At 38.9% G+C, this 21,394-nt stretch overlaps 1 protein-coding gene across 2 annotated transcripts; it reads right to left on the reverse strand.

Annotated features, from left to right (window-relative positions):
* Positions 1 to 245: 245 nt before the first annotated feature.
* PCNP (PEST proteolytic signal containing nuclear protein) lies at positions 246 to 14,964 on the reverse strand. Of its 2 annotated transcripts, none has more exons than XM_082626078.1 (5): positions 14,858 to 14,964; positions 9,837 to 10,051; positions 6,972 to 7,046; positions 3,412 to 3,467; positions 246 to 2,034 (listed from the first exon to the last, which is right to left on the reverse strand). In XM_082626078.1, exons 1-5 carry the CDS (start codon positions 14,919 to 14,921, stop codon positions 1,908 to 1,910), a joined length of 537 nt encoding a protein of 178 aa, XP_082482204.1. In that variant the 5' UTR covers positions 14,922 to 14,964; the 3' UTR covers positions 246 to 1,907. The 2 variants fall into 2 exon arrangements, with proteins under 2 accessions (XP_082482204.1, XP_082482205.1); XM_082626079.1 differs by lacking the exon at positions 14,858 to 14,964 and adding an exon at positions 10,075 to 10,145 and having other exon boundaries at positions 9,837 to 9,999.
* Between the last annotated feature and the right edge of the window lie 6,430 nt (positions 14,965 to 21,394).

Here is a 21,394-nt window from a genome sequence, read left to right on the forward strand (position 1 = left end):
ACAGCACATAATAGATGATACCTTGGCAGTAGAGGAAAGGGAGGATTTGGATTAGGTCTTTTTCTAACCTGAGATACTGTAATGTTCTAGAACTATGTGCTAAGTTAGGTAGACTCCAAAGAGCAATTTAAAATCTCCTATTACTCTGACCAACAATCTGGGCAAGAGCACCAATAACATCTGTCTCTTCTTTGCTTAAAACAAACCCAGCAACAATTAAGTGTAACAGAAAATAAGAACACTGATAGAGTTTGACAAATTTATTGGTATTTTAGTAAAGACATTCATCTCAGTCGTTTTGGGATGTTATTTCAACATAAACATTAAAATGAACAAAAATGGGAAGTCTGCCTACGTTAAAGCAAGTTAAATTCATGTATCTTGATATAATTAAACCATGTAAGTAAGAACTAATCGTTCTATATACATTTCCATTGTTTGACTTGGGGCTTACTCTAAACTCAAATGCAAGTGAACAAAGTATTAGGAATATATACAGGCTGCTTCTCTGGAGTTATTACCTATTAAAAGAGCTCAGAGAGTAGTTATCACCAATTAAACAGTATGAAGCTGCCTCCAAATCTAACATTGTAAGAGTTTTCAAGGAAATCATTATACTATATGTTTCTTTTATGTGTGACTATGCTTTTAAAGATGTGTTTAACTGTCACATTAAAAAAAGAATTCATATACAATACAAAAATACAAAATAAACACAATCCTACAACACAAAGATTAACAAAGTATATGTGGTCAAAGATTCCATAAAATATGTTTAAAGATGCATTTTCTTTCCTTTTATTTTCAGTATCTAAAATGTGCTTTTAAAGAGGCCACTGGTTAATATGTATACAGTTAAAAGAAACCATATTATTGTGCTAAATAAGAATTCCTGTAATAAGTTCAAATCAAATTGGATTTCACAAGTTAGTAACATAAATGCTTTGATAAAGTTACAGAAAGTGCATCTTTCTTATTTTCCGTCTTCATACAATGTTGCCTTGTTTTTTTGGTGTTTATATCCTTTAAAAAATAAGAACAGCCAAATATTTAACTATTATGTACATTTAAATTTTTGGTGGTGGTTTGTTATTTTAAAAGAAACAGCTTCCTTATGATTTGCCTCAAGATCTGGTGGAAATGCTTACAGGAACTAGCTAATAACAAAAACCAAGAGAAGCACATTCAAAATACTGATTTACTTTGGTAGCAAACGGTTGTTCTTTAAAGACTATCAAAGGTAGACAAGACCCTTTAAAGTGAAGTGGGCTATTTTAAATACTCAACAGTTTACATAAAATTTTAAAATGTTCTTTTTAAAGAGCTAAGCATCTGTATCCACTGATAGCAATGCAGTAACTAGTTTATGATGATTCGAAACAAAACAAATGCCCATTAGGAAAAAAAAAAGCTGTATTTTAATTTTTATCTAATTTACTTTCTCAGTCAATAGTCCAGCAACATTTTCCTCCCAATACAATACTCCCTTCTCTATAAGGCTGTTCCTGGGAGCCAGACTTTAGGTTAACAAGGGAGTTAGGTTAGAGAGTAACTGCCTACAGTTTAAATAGACAACTTTTTGCTTCCCTCTTAATGTGCTAGTAGTTGTGTCTAAAAAAATACGCAATTCTTAGAAAGGTACCATTTCTGATTTTTTAAATCATCTATAACCTTTGGAAACTAATCACATGAAACTACAAAATTAGCAAATGTCTTGAAATCTGTATATAAAACATAAATTACCTCTAATTTCAAATTCTCATTTATTAGTGTACCACTCAATCTTTAAAAAAAGAAAAAGAAAAAAAAAGGCGGCTCCAAAGATAGTCTTATACCATTCTTTAAAAAAGGAAACTGTTCCTTTTAACTTTACTCCCACCCCATACCCCAATTTCAAAACACATCATTTAATTGTCTTGGTCATGGACATTTCCAAGATGAGATTTTATATTTCGCTCCCATAGCTTCTGGTTATCAGAAAACCCATGCTTTCCTTTATTGAAGGAATTTGGTCCTGCTGATGTTGGTGTATCCCTGTGTTAAAAGAAAGGAAACTTATTTAAAATGTTATATAATGAGTTTCAGGCTATGTTTTTAACTCATTCAAAACACATTTGTTTAGCACCTATTATAAATGCAGGCCAAACATCAGAAGCCTCTACAGATCTTTTTAAAAATACCCTTTACACAGACCCTGTCCTAAAATTTCAGATTCAGTAGGCCTGAGGAGGAGCCAGGTAAATCTGTGGTTTTAACAAACATCTAAGGTGATTCTGATATGCAGCAACCACTATAGTGGCAACCACTATAGTTTTAAAAACCATTGCTTGTAACTCATTAACAGGGTCATTAAATCAATTTGGTGGTGGCTTGCCACAGCATTTATAAAAAATGAAACAGGGCCTCCCTGGTGGCGCAGTGGTTGGGAGTCCGCCTGCCGATGCAGGGGATACGGGTTCGTGCCCCGGTCTGGGAGGATCCCATATGCCGCGGAGCGGCTGGGCCCGTGAGCCATGGCCGCTGGGCCTGCGCGTCCGGAGCCTGTGCTCCGCAACGGGAGAGGCCACAACAGTGAGAGGCCCGCATACCGCAAAAAGAAAAAAAAAAAAAAAAAAAAAAAGAAACAGAAGATGTCATTTTATGAACTTGTTTCAATTTTAAATGTTTAGATATATGAAGATATATGTATCCTGGGTGTTTAGATTTGGTTATAATGCCAGATGTATTTCTTACTTTAGGTCCCAGTCCAAAAGGGAGGCAGGCAGACAGCCACTGGGGCAGTTCCTGTTTGAATCATAGATGAAGTCTGAAGACTGATGCTTGAAGACTCAGCACTTAGTTCTTTGGGAGAATATATACATTTGGTAGAAGTGGGGATATAGTATAGGTTGTTTTGAAGCCCAGCTTTCTTATTAGCCTCTAAGTTATCCATTTACGCATACAAAGACGGGAAACTGAACATCGTGTTAACGTGAAATTAATGTTATTTCCACAATAACAGAAACAATGGAGGAAAAACTTTAAATGTTTTTGTCTTCTTTTTATATTTGGTATCTAAATTACTAAGGAAAATGGGACACATACAATCAAGATTAAGTGGTGGGAATATCTTAAGTGAAATGAGTGAAAGCCATTTTTTATACCTGAAAAAAACTTTTAAATTTTATATCAGAAACATTTCTCATAACTGTTTATTTGAAAAAATTTAGATTACATGTATCTGAAAAAAAATAGCATTATTGTTATTTTTTCTTAAAATACTAATTTTCTTTTCCCAGGAGAGTAATCTCAGAAAACAAAACTTTTGCCCAAATATGCAAGAAAAGCTTGAACACTAATAGATTATGTGCAATTTATTCTTGCTCTTAATTCACTATAATTTTCTACAGTATTATACAAAAATTATAATACCTTCCAATATTCTTCATCCTCATCTTTGCTTCTGGAGGCATTTCCTCTGGTTCACTCTGGAGAAAAAAGTAAGATAGAAACAGAGATGACTGCATGTAGATAGAGCTGACCCTTGAACAATGCAGGAGGATTAAGGGCACTGCCCCCACAGCGCCACAGTCAAAACCCTGTGTGTAAATTTATAGTTGACCCTCCATAGCCACAGTTCCACATCTGAGGATTAAACCAACCTTGGGATAGCGTAGTACTGTAGCACGTTACTGAAAAAAATTTGCGTATAAATAGGCCTGTGCAGTTCAAACCTGTGTTGGTCAAGGGTCAACTATATTAAAATCACTTGATTACCAATAATGCTAAATTTTATATCTAAGTCTGAAATTTTGGTGAAAGGAGAAAATCATTTATCTTAACTACATTAAAAAAAACCCCTCATGCTTCTAGTGTGCTGATTCTGTGTAAAGAAAAAAAATCTGGTAAAAACTTGATATTCTAGGGACTCCCCTGCCAGTCCAGTGGTTAAGAATTCCGTGCTTCCATTGTAGGGGGCGCAGTTTGATCCCTGGTTAGGGAACTAAGATCCCGCATGCCGTGCAGCGTGGCCAAAAAACAAACCAACAAAACACAAGAACAAAAAAACCCCCCAAAACAAAAACAACCCCCCCCAAAAAACTTGATATTCTAGAACTAAAACTATTTGTTTACTATAAGCTACACATTGTGTTAAATGCTTTAATATGCACTATCTTTGAAAACCCTAACAATCCTACAAGGTGGGTATGAGTATCATCATTCACATTTTGTAGGTAAGGTAAACAAGGTTAACTTGTCCCAAGACACAAAACAGCTAGATGCCAAAGCAAAGGCTCTTAACCATTTTACTGTATTGCTCCTTCTCAAACATGTTTCCTTTACCGAAAAGACATCTTGAAAGCTCATTCGCTACTACTTTTCCATAGTTACAACTCGTGAAAAGATATGTGACAAGTGTCTGATTTTTTTTTCTTTTTCTTTTTTTGCGGTACGCGGGCCTCTCACTGTTGTGGCCTCTCCCGTGGCGGAGCATAGGCTCCGGATGCGCAGGCTCAGCGGCCATGGCTCACGGGCCCAGCCGCTCCGCGGCATGTGGGATCTTCCCAGACTGGGGCACGAACCCGTGTCCCCTGCATCGGCAGGCGGACTCTCAACCACTGCGCCACCTGGGAAGCCCTGTGGCAAGTGTCTTTTAGATGTTTTTTAAGTATAAATGTTACTGATGAGCTAAATATTATTTTTTACACAGTCATCTGCAAGATCCAGCTTAAAGGGATTTCTACTGGTCAAATCTGGGACAATTTGAGTATTATAACCCATTGAATAGAGCCTACACTTATAAAAGCTCTTCCTTACAGCAAGAGACAATAAACATAGAAGGGATGAAAGAATGAAAAAAAATCACCATTCAGCAAACATCGTAATAATTGATTCTGGTAAGAATCATCAATGAATGTTAACACTCATGAGTGAGCACTTAAAAAATTATGTATTTTCACATATTCTTTTTAAAATTTTTATTTATTTATTTATGGCTGCGTCGGGTCTTCATTGCTGTGCGCGGGCTTTCTCTAGTTGCAGTGAGCGGGGGCTACTCTTCATTGAGGCGCACGGGCTTCTCATTGCGGTGGCTTCTCTTGTGGAGCACGGGCTCTAGGCACACGGGCTTCAGTAGTTGCGGCACGTGGGCTCTAGAGCACAGGCTCAGTAGTTGTGGCACACGGGCTTAGTTGCTCTGTGGCATGTGGGATCTTCCCGGATCAGGGCTCAAACCCGTGTCCCCTGCACTGGCAGGCGGATTCTTAACCACTGTGCCACCAGGGAAGTCCCCTTCACATATTCTTAAAACATATCCCCACAAGATAAATTTTAATTATAAAAGATAAAACAGTAATTTGACAGTAGAGAAAGCTGGCAGACATCACTTTAACTAAATGATCAAAGTTAACACTGCCAGTAATGGGATATACTGACATGTGCTCCTGATATGATGCATTGAGAACTTGGCATCACTTCTGTGGTATGCCTGCCAAAAGGCATGTGAATCTAATCGTAAGGGAACATTAGACTAATCCAAACTGAGGGACGTTCTACAAACTAACAGGCCTGAACTCTTCAAAAATGTTAATACCATGAAATACGCAGAAAAACCCAGGAGTTGTCCAAATTAAAAGAGACTAAAGGGCTTCCCTGGTGGTGCAGTGGTTGAGAGTCTGCCTGCCGATGCAGGGGACACGGGTTCGTGCCCCGGTCCGGGAAGATCCCGCATGCCGCGTAGCAGCTGGGCCTGTGAGCCATGACCACTGAGCCTGCATGTCTGGAGCCTGTGCTCCACAACAGAAGAGGCCACAACAGTGAGAGGCCCGCGTACCACAAAACAAACAAACAAAAAAAACAGGGAAAACAGTAACGTATGATGCAAAGAACATAGGACAAGAAACCAGAAAGCTCAGGTCTAGTTCAACACTTGTGCACAATACTTATGCACACTTAATTTCTCCATTTGGAAAATAAGAATAACCATATCATACAATTCACAGGGATATATGGAGGATAAAATAAAGTTGTGTGAAAAGATTCAAACCGTTAGGCATTCAAAGCAAGCCATTACTATTATGTAGGTGCCTACTATTTCCAGCCTCTCTACTTCTGCACGTTGTCCCCTTCTTCCTACATTGTCCTTTCCTGATAACAATCTGTACAAACCAAAATGTTACCTAATCTCTCTTTTTAAAATTTTTATTTATTTATTTATTTTTGGCTGCATTGGATTTTCGTTGCTGCAAGCAGGCTTTCTCTAGTTACAGCGAGCAGGGGCTACTCTTTGTTGCGGTGCGCAGGCTTCTCATTGCTGTGGCTTCTCTTGCTGCAGAGCACGGGCTCTAGGTGCACGGGCTTCAGTAGCTGTGGCTCGCGGGTTCTAGAGTGCAGGCTCAATAGCTGTGGTGCACGGGCTTAGTTGCTCGCCGGCATGTGGGATCTTTCCGGACCAGGGCTCGAACCCGTGTCCCCTGCACTGGCAGGCGGATTCTTAACCACTGCGCCACTCTGGAACACATACATATTGACTAGATCTTCTGGCAGAATCACCTGAACTATTGTTATTCCTCATGGGGATACAAGAAGAAAGCACTATAGCTGCTTTTTAAAGCTGAACACATGCATAATGTCTCACTGAAGACTCCAACTATAAAAATTATTGAAGACAGCAGTATTGAATTTTTCTTTTTTTGGATCCTACATATTTCATAGCACATATATATATTATTACTCATAATAAGCATCTGTTGACTTGATTAAGTTCCTTGCCCCCCCTAAAGTCAATAATATTTTAAATAATCCCACAACCAAATTAAATAAATAAACAGAAATATCCAGATTTTGCAGATGCCATTTAAAAAAAACCAACAACTGTTCAGAGTTGTAAAAAAAGTTCACTAGTACCATTAGTACAACTTGATAATTTGCCACTAACATCTTTCTTAAAGAACTTGTTAAAGTAAAACAAACAAAACTAGGTATCAACTTACATCTTCATCTTCATTAAAAGCTGCTGCTACTGAAAGGGTTTTTGGAGCAAGAGTTGGAACGGTTTCCTTAGGTTTCTGAAGAAGAAACATTAAAAAGAGTATAATATAATGTTTACACAGGCTTATTTAATGATAAAAATAATTTATCTTCAAAGATTCAACTTTATGTTTTCATAGAAACATATAGTAAGGAACTAAGAACAAACATTGGAGAAATCTACTTTCTTTTTGAAAATGTGGGTTATCAATGGGTAGATTTTACTTTATTAATTATATGTCTATTTGTTTTCCTCCTGTAAAAGATTTTCTAGTTAGGGTCTATAATTTAATATCACTTAGCTAAAAGGTATCTGGTACAGGTAAGAGAAAATGAATATTAATACCTGCCCATAGTAACATTAAAATTAAGCACAGCGTGCCTTGAGAAAGACACGAAGACTCATCTTTCTCTACTAGCTAGCTGCCTACTGGACAGCGCCACTCAGAGCTCCCAGGGGTACTGCAGTGCTCATTAAGTGCTCAAGCCAGAAAACCTTTTCTTCAACTTGCACATTTTATTGTAAGGTCCTGTTAACTAGATCTCTATTAAATAGACTTAAATCTCCCCCTGCCTTCCCAGCTTACTACCACACTACCAACACTAAGGCCCCTTAGCATTACTTGCCTTAACTGCTGTTAGAAATACCATCTCCCCACCTTCTGTGTTTATTTTCCTCTAATTCTCTATACTGGTACCAGGGTAATGTTTCTAAAATGCAAATCTGTTTAAGGCTTGAGACTCTTTGTAATGATTCCATGGCTCCTCTAGAACCCAAAGAATAAAACCAAACTATATTATGGAGTACAAGTCCTTTATGATTTGGTCCTGTGGTCTTATGTGGGGGGCTTTCTATCCCGGCATTTGCCTACCAAACACTTCCTAACTATGAACAATTTCCTGAATGCATCATGTGGCTTCACATCTAAACTGCCTTTGCATAAAAGTCTTTTTTTTTGGCTGTGCTGCATGGCTTATGGGATCTTAGTTCCCCGACCAGGGATTGAACCCGGGCCCACGGCAGTGAAAGCACCAAGTCTTAACTACTGGACCACCACGGAATGCCCTGCATGAAGCTCTTTTTATCTGAGATGTCCCTTTGCCTCTTGCCTGCACTTAAAGCCAACTCTAGCATCACCTCACCAGTAAAATCTCTGAGCTGCTGAAACAAAATTAACCATCCCTTCTTGTATTACAGAAACACTTTTTATAAACAATGTTTGTTTTTGAAGAAATAAAAATGTTCATTTTGAAATTATGCATAGTGACTCTAGAAGCACCCTTTACTCTTAAAGATGTCATGTATTTGATGTTGTACATAAACATAAGACACAAGTATTTGTTGGTTGTTTGACTATCTTTTCACATCATATAATCAAAAGCAACAGTTTCAACTATTTTCATATCCTACACCTCACTTCGCCGAGATTATGTTTACACTTTGGTTTACTTTATGAAAAAAGGTCTTTTGTTTTCTAAAGATTAAAGTTTTACTGAATAGGCCTTTTCAAGCATAACCCTCCCAACTAAAATGATCAGCAATTACTAAATCACGTCAATGACTTAGCAAAAGTAGGGATACGGATATCTGATTTAGGAGGTGTGTTCAAGCACCGTAAAATCTATTATCAAGGGGAATACCTGTATGAGAAGTGTACATGAGAACCATATGTTTAATGACTATCAAAAAAAGTAAATATCTATGCAGGTAGGCCTATGCAACTTTATAAAAAACATATTAAACCAAAAGAATCAGCTCAAATAGGGAGAAGAGTCATGAAATAATGAAGTTACAAACTGAATGTCTTTTGTTCACACTAAATTTTTCAGAAAAAGGAAGAAAAGGAAAAAAGCAAAACAGCATAGGGTGGGAGTAGGGGCTCTGAGGAATGGTAGCTTTTTTAAAACTAGAAGTATAGCTCAAACACACTGACTCTAGTAGGAATCTGATCTATATCATATTTTTAAGATCTCTGAATGACATCTAATGAAGAAATCAAGCTGTATGCATCCAGGCAACTGAGCATTAACTTTCACAGAACAGACATGAACAAACAACTTAAAAGCAATTTTAAGATTATTCTCCTTACACAAGAATGTAACCATTTTCTAAAGCCAACAGCAATACACTATTCAAGTAACTTTCTTTTTCTTAAAGAAGAGATCTGTTTAGTTGAACCACATGAAATTAACACTTCTGTAGATCAGAAATAGTTAAATCTCTAAACTTCATATGCTTCAATCTAATACTTCAAATACTTTCCAGATACTCCAGGGTTAATAAGTATTAATTCAAGGTTTACATCTTAAAACAAGGAATCAAAAGTTGATCTGTAAAGGACTACTGTCATAGATTATAATACTCAATGTCCATTTGTAGCTTCCAAAGTAATCAGGAAGCTCTTATTAAGCAATACCTTACTAACATTAATCTTTTAAAATACAAATAAATGATTTCTAGATATTATTTTTAATATCACTAGAATTAAAAGAAAAATAAACTGAAACTCTAAAAATATTTTTCAGAGGTTTTGTTCAACTTAGGAAATTCTAAGGTATTATTACTTTATAAATCATATAGTCCCTATAATAGTTTTCCTTTTCATATTCCAAACCCTTTTTAAAAACAGCTTTGTTGAATTATAATTCATCCAGACCTTTCTTGAATATAGAGTCACTAATTTCTTACTTACATGTAATAAGTTCATGTACCAATGTATCTTTTTATACATTTCTGTATACTTAATTTATCATAATCCAATAAAAGCAGGTTCCAAAAACAAATTTTCAGACCCATTACAAATATAATATATAAAATAACAACTCACATTTGAGCCAAGTTTGATGGATATGGCTGAGGCTTTCTTTGTCATCTGACTACCTATGGCAAATCCAAACTTGGAGATCTTTGTAGGCTTTGTTGAGAGGTCTGCAGCTTCTTCTTCAGCTGATCGCTTCTCAGCGCTGCGACTGGAATTTTCCCCTCCATTACTGGAAGAAACAGTCTTAGTTTTCACAGGTTTTTCTGCTTCTTCTTCAGGTCCTGGTGAAGTCGAAACAACTTACCAAGATGAGCTACTTTTACTGAGCAGATTGATGGGAGCAGCAACCTCAAAAAGCATCGTTATAAAGAAGATACCTCTGCAGTTGTCACCTACTGAACCCAACAGTCTCTTCCACTGTTTGTTAGAGTATACAGCAGGAACTGAGATTGTGTGGCAGTAGAAGAGGCTCCCATGAATTAACTAGCATAAAATACAGAGCAATTTAAAATTATAAATATAGAGTTCACAAAAAGTAAGACCCTTCAACTAAACACTGTAAGTTGTACAATAATCTAGTTATATGTGGAATTTTTCTTTTTATAAATTAAGGTCTATAAATTCTATACAAACTGGTTTGCTGGCAGTTAGTCACATCATAGGATAATACATTTGACTAATAAAAAGTCTAATATTCTTCAATAATGTACTACCAGTTACACAAAGTACCCTGTTATGAACAGCCCATTATTACCCAAACTATAGTGTTAGTACAGCCTGGAGTAATCTTCTTGAGTGATGTGTTCTTCATGAACATTTCACACAACCTTTAGTTAGAAAGGAACTTCAAGGAAGACTTCAAGGTCATCCCCTCTTGAGTAACTGCATTCTACTCTCAAAGCTTGAGTAACATCTGTTTAGGCTACTCTTAATATCAACAACTATATTTAGGTTTATATATTATTTTTTCTCATGAAAGAAAGATGAGCTAATGATAATTTCAAACAGAAGACATACATATGTAGATATGGAATGCAAGATGTCTTTCAGTAATTTTGCTTCTTTATATTAATAAATGAAATTAGTTCTCATCTTGAATATCTTAGGCCTGTTACACATGAAGGCTATTTAAAAACATAGTGGGAGGTAAGACAGAAGGCTGGCTGATTATTAAATATTTTATTTTCTTTCCCAAGTTTACCAATTTACCCTATAGAATGTATTCTGCTACACTGGATGAATAGTTTATGGAGAAAGAGACGATTCTCTAAAGGATGGCCCTGACAACAGCTAAGAAAACATGACAAAAAGCTAGAATGGTAGAAAAGGTAAAATCAAACAGACTGACAAGTAATGAATTAAAAGACGGGATGTTATAGATCCCGATCTATACAGTTTTGGAATGATGGGGTAGCTAAATTTAATAAGCACTTTGAACAGAACATTTTATTTTGTTTACAGGAAAATAAAACGAACTTTTTATTACCTTTAGACAAGAGGTGCAAGTTTTAATCACAATGTAGGGGAGAAATTAAGCAGGATTAGGTTTTGGGATTTCCCTAGGAAGCAAAGACAGCACTGGAATAGTTGCCTGAGGTGCCATTCACTTCTTTAGATATAAAATTACGAAAGCACCTGAAGAATGTAAGGTTGCTATTCAATATTTGAAATATAAAACTCAATTTAGAATTTCTTACAAAAAAAGACAGTATTATGCAAACATTTTTTCAGTCTACCACTAAATGCATTTATGCTAAATTTTATTCTCTATTCTATGTATAGGTTTAATCAAGTATGAATTTTACAGTAAAACCCAAACAGTAATAACTACTTCTTCTTTGTGACTGACACACAGCTAAAACTGGAAACTCATTGGCTCTATGTGTCAGAGCATATAGAAACAGATAAAAAAGCCACTGGATTTACATATAGAAGCAATCTGTATACTAAATGCACAAGTCTGTGTAAACACAAAGTCTGAAAAACATCAAAACAAATAGAATAAAGAACATTTAGTCTTGATTTTAGTGTAACTCTGCTCTTTGAACTGTGACTCAAGGGTTATAATTAGTCACAATTTCTGGTTCTTTTAAAACCTATCTTTTCTTAATTCTAGGTCTCCTTTTACCCAGAAAATAATTCTGGAACAAAGAATCTAGAAAAATCAAAGCATAAATACGACAAAAAGTGAAAAACATAATTCTTACTATAACATTAATAACATCAAGTGTGACAACTAACTGAACTAGTATGTGCTAACACATGAAACACAATACTATCTGTTCAATCCTATGATGCTTAGGGAAGATTTCTATAATGAATGCTCTAGAAAAATGTAGCATGAACAGGGGAGTTGGGAAAACTACTCTACCATTAATTAAGTAATCAACTGTCAGCAACTCAATTTTATTCACATCCGTGGTTCTGTCATCTGAAGAGGCAAACTATCAAGACCATTAAAGTGTTTTAAAGTCCATTAAGTGTTTTCCTTTAAATACAACATGTACTACTTTAGTTTGTATTCATTCTAAGCAAACAAAATGTGTAGATTAGTCAATGTGAAATCAAATTACACATGGTACTAGCATTTTTGGGGAGGAGAGGTGGGCCTTGGAGTACAAAGGTACCTTACTTTGAAAAAAATTACCCAATAAGTTTTAAGTCCATAAGGATACCCTTCATGACGCATTGGCATTCTGGTAACTTCATCTGAAAAAAGGGTACATACCTATCTCTCTAACAGGACATATTCAAGAACCTCCTGGCACAATAAATGTCAATTTCATTAAAGTAGTTTTAGATAACCTAAAGTAGCCTGAGGTGGGCATGATTACGATATGAATAGCTCTTCTCTAAAGCTTCTACTTATTTCAAGGAGCTACAAAAATTTAACCAAAGGGAGGGAAAAAAAAAATCTACCTAAAGCCTTACTCTTAATATCATCCCTTCTCTTTAAGGTGAGAGCAGGTAGTTCAAGTAAGTAGCTTCTCTTATTAACATAAATTCATGTTAACTATGTTAACTCATTAAAAAATACTTATATTTCCAACTTACTGGACTGTTCAACAGGAGTTAAAAATCAGAATAATCTCTCGGTAAGTCCCCCAAGACAAACTTGATACTGTTTTAAAACAGGGCCTATTTGCCGTAAAATTATCAATTTCGCAATATCCATGGTATGAATGTTTTAACTATGATTTCTTTGTACAATTTCATTAAAAATATCTGACATTCAAAAATGGTTTACATGTAACAGTAGTATTTTCTTTCAAAGGAAGGCACACCCAAGGCAAATTATGTAGACGTTATTAAGGGATATTACTTATTCTAAGTCACCAACAAGGAGACAATAATTTTTGATAGCAATTAGCAAAGATAACTTTATATCACCCCTTCACAAAAATATGCTAAAGTAGAAACATCAATATTCATACTACAGAGCTAATTATCCCTAACTGAAAGGGTGGTGGACAAATTATATAGTGGAATTATGCTGACACTTAAGGTATATTTGTTTTGTTTTGTTTTGTTTTTTTGGCCATCCGGTGCGCCTTGTGGGATCTCAGTTCCCGAGTCAGGGATTGAACCCCCGCCAGGGCAGTGAAAGCCTGGAATCCTAACCACTAAGCCACCAGGGAACTCCCTTAAGGTACACTTTGGCTCACGTTAAACACATCTCAGATACTCAGTCAAGACACTTAGAAACCCATTCTAAAAGTTAAAAGGTAGTCTAAAAGTCAGATAAGATTCTTCAGGCTACAGATCTTTGTTTTTCCTCAAACTACTAATTTTTAAATGTAATTTTACTTGATAATTTCCAAGACAATTTTTGACGAAAAAAATCGCTAATGAGGTAGCACTAAATGGCTTAAACTGTTGTTTCATAAACTATTTTACTAGTAAAACAACAATAACAACAACAAAAAAAACCAAGACGGGAGGGGAGTGGGAAGGGGGAAAGTAGTTTGGGCTCAACTAATAGCACCGGACGTGTTTTTTAAAAAGGAATTTCTGGGTCCAAAGTAACCGAACATTACACTTTCCTCAATTTTTGTTCCCAAGTCAAATCACATTAAACTTGTTGAGAGGTCCTAACAGTTGCCTTCATATACTATTAATCTTCTGTATTTTCTTATATTAAATACTTTCAGGGATAAAACTTGAAGAAGAGTTAAGAGTGTGGTACTTAAAACGTTCTAAAGACATTATGCTCAGCTCGCACGTGTTAAGTCACTAGCCTTGTGAGGACAAAGGAGCGGGAGGGCTGGAGAGATTACAGGATGTTTCTTTTCCTTAATGCACAAGACCCAAATTTAGAGGAGTGGAGGTGACAGAATAAAGATAGCTGTAACCTGAGTTTACATCGTAACAAAATACAGGAAGAGTCACACTAGCCTATTTAGCCACCTAAATATCTGGCGTGCAGTTAGCTGGCAACAGCCTAGCACAGAAAAGGCAGACAGTTCAAAGAAAGGCAACCAAACCGTAACCCTAGACCCGGCAGATTAAACCAGGAGGCAGGCAGAGGTATTCCTCTTTCCCTCCATCGCCTTGACCCATCCCATTACAGGATCAGAATTAGGCTTGAAAATAAAGGAAAGAAAAAGGCCAGGGTAGTCCACCTCCTCAGTGAAAAGGGAGCAGCAAACTAACTCCTAGGTGTAACTGAGAGGCCGGCACCGTCGGAAACTCGGCCTGCGGCCAGTTCCTGCGGCCACCGCTCGGTGACTCGCACTGAACGAGCGCCCGTGTGCGTTTTGTGTGATTGCGTCCGCACCGCCACTCCTAGTCCCACCCCGAGTTCGGGCCCCCTTTCTGGGGCCCATCTCCCTTCTCTTCGGAATCAGGGCCTCCGCTGGGGCCAGGAGGTGACGAACAGTGACCGGCTCTCCCCCGGCAAGGAGGCGATGTGGGCCTGGACGCCAGCAGGCCGCACCAGGCGTGCCCAGGGCTTGTCTGGGCCCAGCACCTGGCCGGGTGAGCGCCAGATCCTCCCTTCTCGTCCCGGCCTACTCCCCCCACCCCGGGGAGCTCAAAGAAAGGCCCAGAGCATCCCACGTAGCCCGCGACGCTGGGGTTATGTTCACCTCCGGCGGCTCCAGCTCGCTGCGGATTTTCAGGTTTCTCCTCTCCCGCCTTTCCGTCCGCCATTTTCCCCGCCGCGGCCTCCCCTGCAGCCACGCCAAGGACGTCACGGCCCCGCCCAGCAACCATTAAGCTTCGGAGCCCGCCTTGGAAGCGGCAGCCTAGAGCGGCCCTAGCGAGTGAAGGGCCTCTCGGAAACGGAAGTGGATATGATATCATCGGCGAGCGTCCTCTGAGGGAAGGGCGGGGAAGGTTGAGCGGTCCGAGGACTGGATAGGGACTTGACTAGAGCTGGGTTAGATTTTCATGGTTTACTGGCGGATTCAGGCAAGTGAGGTGAGGTGGGATCATAACCCTGGAAACGTTGGTGAGCTCAGGTGAGGTTTCTGCAAACTGGCCGACCGAAGCTAGCCAGGCTCTTTCATTCTGTCTGGTTTGCTAGATTACGTGTACCCACTCAAAAAAAAAAAAAAAAAAAGAAAAAAGAAAAAAAAAGACCGAATTCTTATTCCTACCTAGAAGCAAAATCAACGTTTATCGAGCGCCCTCTTGTGTCAGGCGATATCTCGTTTAATCCCCACACAATAGTCCAATGCGGAATTGCCCTCTTTTAATTAGCTGTGAGTTGAGGCCAAAGAAAAATTTGTCTAAGGTCGCGTAGGCAAGTGGTAAAACTGATTTTTCTACAAGCTGCAATTGCTGTGTCAAGAGAAGTTACTTTGTTACGTGAAGACCACAGTAGTTTCTGCCTTACTTAGAAACCTTTAGTGTATCCCCAGAGTTTGCAGAATGAAGTCCAAACGTTATATTGGGCCCCAACCTAACTTTTCAGCTTCATCTTCTCTTTTTCTCTATATATATACTGCCCTCTTGCTATAGGGGGTCGATTCCTTGCCTAGGGAACTGTAGTTTCTGGGTTTGCTGTACAATATACAGTGAGTGTTACAGAAATTGGCCTTACGGAGTCAGAACTTGGGTTGGAATCCCTTTACTGGCTGAGTAAACCTTGAGGGTTTCTTACTGTCTACAGACCTATGTTTCCTTCTCTATAAAATAGAAATAATAATAGTACTTCCTCAAAGGGTGGTCCTGGGGATCAAATGAGATAATAAATTCCATATACCATTCTTTGATCATTGTATACTTCCCTCAATATGTGTTAAAAAGAAAAAAAAGTTCTCCCTAGGTGGCTCAAAAATTCCTTGACCACAGAGACCATTAAAAAAATTTTTTTTTTCTTCACAGCAGTTTGTATTGCTTATTTCATATATGAAAGTTGCTCAGTATTTGTGAATGGATGACTCCTCAGGCTCCGAGTCTGGAGAATGCAGAAAGAATCAAAGTGTGTTTCCCACGACAGAAGCAGGGTGGTTTGCTGATACGGTGATTTGGTGATTTGAAGTCCCTGGTCCACCATCTATGACAGTATATGTAAAAGTGCCCAGCAAACTATTTTACTTAGAATAGGTAATTCATGTTTGTTTTATTTTTCCTAGATGTGATCTTCACAAGTTACTTAATCGCTGAGTCTCTCTTTTTTTTTTTCGCCCGTACCAAGCGGCTTTCAGGGATCTTAGTTCCCCGACTAGGGACTGAACTCAGGCCCTCTGCAGTGAAAGCACGGAGTTCTAACCACTGGACCGCCAGGGAATTCCTGAGACTCTTAATCATTTTTTAAATGGAGACATAGGGACTTGCCTGGTGGCACAGTGGATAAGACTCCATGCTCCCAATGCAGGGGGCCTGGGTTCCATCCCTGGTCAGGGAATGAGGTCCCACATGCATGCCGCAACTAAGAGTTCACATGCCACAACTAAGGAGCCTACCTGCTGCAACTAAGGATCCCATGAGCTGTAACTAGGGAGCCCCCTGCCACAAGTAAGGAGCCCGCAACTAAGACCTGGTGCAACCAAATAAATAAATGGAGACATAAACATGTGATTTTTATTTGTAATTATGTATGTATTTACTTATATATGCTTTTTTTGAGTTTTTATGTGTATCCATTTATTGATTGCTGGGAATACAGCTTATTGAGGATACATGACATGATGCTTATACTTTTAAATGAGAAAAATGAAGTTTAGAGAGGTCACATACAGCCATCCAGTTCCATATACCACACTGCAGAAGTTAAGAATGGAAGATATTAATCCATTCACCTGTCTGTTCCATGAGGTCATATTGTGCCTATCTTGCTCACCATTGTTTCCCTAGGACCTAGATTATACTAGTTTTCATAAATATCCATTGAAGAAGTGAATGCAAGCTTCAGTAACCCCCAGCAAATGGGTTAATGGATGAAAAGGCAGTGGAGTGCAGGGCAAAGAGCAGCAGCATTGATTGCATCAGACAAAACCGAATTTAGATTATAACCCTGCCATTTGCTAATCTGTGAGTTTGAACGGATAAGGTAATCTTACTGAATATATTTTAACTATAAAAATGTACTAATACTTATAGGGTTACTGAGAGGAATAAGTGTGATAATACAGGTAAAATTTGTAATACAGTGCCTGGCTTGTGGCAGGCAGTTGCTTAATAGTAGCTATTGTTTGCAGTCTCTAAAGAGCTATTCAAATAATGAGTAAACAAGCTGAAAATGGAGAGTAATGTAGACAACTATTATAATTTATGTAGGTTTTTATAAAATTAATTATTTATTTTTGGCTGCATTGGGTCTTCATTGCTGTGCACGGACTTTCTCTAGTTGTGGCGAGTGGGGGCTACTCTTCATTGCTGTGCACAGGCTTCTCATTGCGGTGGCTTCTCGTTGCAGAGTATGGGCCTAGGCATGCGGGCTTCAGTAGTTGTGGCACATGGGCTCATTAGTTGTGGCTCACAGGCTCTAAAGTGCAGGCTCAGTAGTGGTGCATGGGATTAGTTGCTCCACAGCATGTGGGATCTTCCTGTACCAGGGCTCGAACTGTGTCCCCTGCATTGGCAGGCAGATTCTTAACCACTGCACCACCAGGGAAGTTCCTATTATTGTAATTTAAATGTATAATTTGTGAGGTGATAGTTATAATATCCAACATATATTTATGCTTACTATATGCCAAGCATAGTCTGCAATTTTTTAAACATGAAATCAAGTACATTAAATCACCACCCTATGAATTAAGTGCTACAATTACTTTATTTCTATAGAAGAGGAAACTGGGACACTGAAAAGTAAGAGGTGGAGTCGAGCCTGGAATTCAGGCACAGAGCTACAACAAATTAGAGAGAAAAGTGACTAATCATGGTTTCACTAAGCTTGTTTTTGTTTTTTAACTTTCAAATTTCTTTACAGCCCAGATTAAGATGAAAAAATATTTCTATTCATCCAAGTAATCCAAAACACTCATTCACTGGTTAGATCAGGGCTGGCCCCATGACCCTATAATATTAAATTACCCAGTTGGGCTTGAGCTATCTGATGTTGTACCATGAAATACAGAAACAGCATTTCACTGGGTGTCAAGTGACAGCAGCTCATGGGCTTTGTTTTGTGTGTGTGTGCTTACATTTTTTAATTTTAATTTTTTTTCAAATTCTTTTCCAATTTATCACTAACCTTGGTTCTTAATTCAGCCTGTAATCCCATTATATTTCCCTGTACCATTCTCAACATTTAGTATACATCAGAATCATCTGAAAGGCTTCTCTCTCTTTTTTTTTTTTTTTTTTGTCTGCGTTGGGTCTTCGTTGCCGTTCGCGGGCTTTCTCTAGTTGCAGCAAGCGGGGGCTACTTTTCGTTGCGGTGCGCGGGCTTTTCATTGCGGTGGCTTCTCGTTGCGGAGCACGGGCTCTAGGCGCGTGGGCTTCAGTAGTTGCAACATGCGGGCCCTAGAGGGCAGGGCTTCGATAGTTGTGGTGCATGGGCTCAGTAGTGGTGGCACACGGGCTCTAGGGTGCTCGGGCTTCAGTAGTTGTGGCGCACAGGCTTAGTTGCTCTGCGGCATGTGGGATCTTCCTGGACCAGGGATCGAACCTCAGTCCCCTGCATTGGTAGGCGGATTCTTAACCGCTGTGCCACCAGGGAAGTCCCTGAAAGTCTTCTTAAAACAGTTAAAACTGTGGTGCCACAGACAGAGTTTTTGATTCAGTAGACTCAGTGGGTGGGGCCCCCAAATTTACATTTCTAACTAGCTCCCAGATGATGAGGCTGCTAGTCTGGGGACCACACTTTGAGAACCATGACCCTAATTCACTCACTTTCCTAGACTATTTCCCACTTTCTCTGCCCTCCCCTCAATTGATGACTTTGATTCTTATTTTCGGTAAGAAAATAATCGAAATCAAAACAGAACTTCTGTATATTCTCACCATATCTGTGGTGTGGTACCTGTGTTTGTACCTAGATTTTCTGTCTTCTTTTCTGTTACTAATGCAGTAAATCCCATCTTTCTTGCTTATATAAGGTCTCACTCCACTGTTTTATCAGATCCTCCCCACCCCGCCAACTACTGGATCATTTCCAACAGCAAACATACATGCTTTTTATCTCCCATATCTACAAAACAACTATAGCAAAATTAAAAACTCTTCTCTTGATCTCATAACTCCCTCTAGCTCCTTATTACTATTCCCCTTCATATAGTAACTCTTTGAAAGGATTGTTTATACTCATTGTCTCCAATATCTCTTTGGTATTTGGTACCTACTCTGCTACCACCCTGGTCCAACTCACTATTATCTTCCACCTTTGTTTCTGCAGTAGCCTCCTAGCTGGTCCCTCTCTTCTCTTCTCAATACAGCAGCCAAAGTGACCTTTTTAAAATGAATCAGATTGATCGACTTAATAAATTTTAAGGTGCTTGTTATGTGCCAGGCACTGTACCAAGTCCTGGGGATACAGTAGTAAATAAGACAGAAAAGAGAGTTCCCTGGTGGCCTAGTGGTTAGGATTCTGGGCTTTCAATGACGAGACCTGGGTTCAATCCCTGGTTGGGGAACTGAGATCTTGCAAAAATTGACACAACATTGTAAATCAACTGTACTTCAACAACAACAAAAATTTTTTTAGGGATTTCCCTGGTAGTTCATGGGTAAGACCCCATGCTCCCAATGCAGGGGGCCCGGGTTCGATCCCTGGTTGGGGAACTAGATCCTGCATGCATGCCGCAACTGAGTCCACATGCCACAGAGAAGATCCCGTGTGCTGCAACTAAGACATGGTGCAGAAAGAAAGAAAGAAAGAAAGAAAGGAAGGAAGGAAGGAAGGAAGGAAGAAAGAAGAAAGAAAGAGTAGGCAATTAAAAAAAATGTTAAAAAGGACAGAAAAAAATCCCTGCCCTCATTCTAGTCATCCTGTTAAAATATCAGGAACGTGTCACTTTTTTGCTCAAGACCATCTGATCTTCCCATCTTATTCAGAATAAAAACCAAATCCTTACAGTGAGAGGCTTACATGACAGACCCCTAGCTACTCCTCTGACCTCATCTTTATCTCTCTTTACCCACTCTGCTTCAGCTACATTAGCCTCCTTGTGTCTTGAACCCTCTCTCAGGGCCTTTGCACTCATTGTTCCCTTTACTGGAAATTCCCTTTCCTCGTATCTCCATAGCTCACTCTCACTTTCTTCAGGTCTTTGCTCAAATGTCATCTTATCAGTCTTCGTGCAAATTAGAAAAGGGATGCCCTGTTATTGGGTGCAGTCTTTTAAGCACTTGGCTTAAAGGCAGATAGTACCTGTGTATGAAGAAAACAGTGCTTCTTCTAGCAAACATGGCCCTGCACCAGAGTGCATGGCTTGGAGAGGGTTGTATGGGTGTTCTTGCACAGTGAGCAACCTACTTAGAAGACAGTCCCCAGCCACCTTGTATAAAATAGTAATGCCTCCCCACTCCAGCATTCCCCTTTCTCCCTTAACCTTCATATTACTTATTACCATCTGACATTTTATATTATTTATGTCTTGTCTCCTTTCTGCCTGCCAGAATTTAATATCCATGAAGGCTGGGAATATTTTGTATTCCCACTGCTGTATCACCAACACCTGAAATGCTTCTGGGCACGTAGTAGGTACTCAATAAACATTTGCTGAATGAATGAATGAGCCAATGAGGAAGATAACCTGCTAGACTGGGAAAAGTAAGACAATTGCTGTGATATGGAAATCAAGGAAGACGTTTTTCAAGGAGGGAAGAGCTCAGTGAGATATTCATGGTCTTTTTTAATTAGTAAAAAGTGGCCACTGAATCTGGCTGGAAACAATAGAACTTATGTAAGCACAGATCACAGTTTTATCATGCAGTACTCAAGCTGCACAGTTCGACATGGCAGCCACTAGCTACATGTGACTATTACGCACTTGAAGTGTGGTTCGTGCAACTGAAGAACTGAACTCAATGCTATTTAAGTTAAAAAACCGAAGCAGTTAGCTACGGCAGGTCCAGTGGTGTGTCACAAGCATTTAGGCCCAGGCCAAAGGGCGCCTTCTTTTTCTGCACAGCTGCCCAAACTCTCACCTTTCCACTCAGGCCGACCTCTTACTTGAAGTGTGTGTGGAACCTGTCCTCACAGTACACCTCGCTGCACAGCTAACCATAGG

The sequence above is a fragment of the Mesoplodon mirus genome (genome assembly GCF_964341445.2).
Source record: "Mesoplodon mirus genome assembly, chromosome: 6".
In the NCBI taxonomy this organism is placed as follows: domain Eukaryota; kingdom Metazoa; phylum Chordata; class Mammalia; order Artiodactyla; family Ziphiidae; genus Mesoplodon; species Mesoplodon mirus.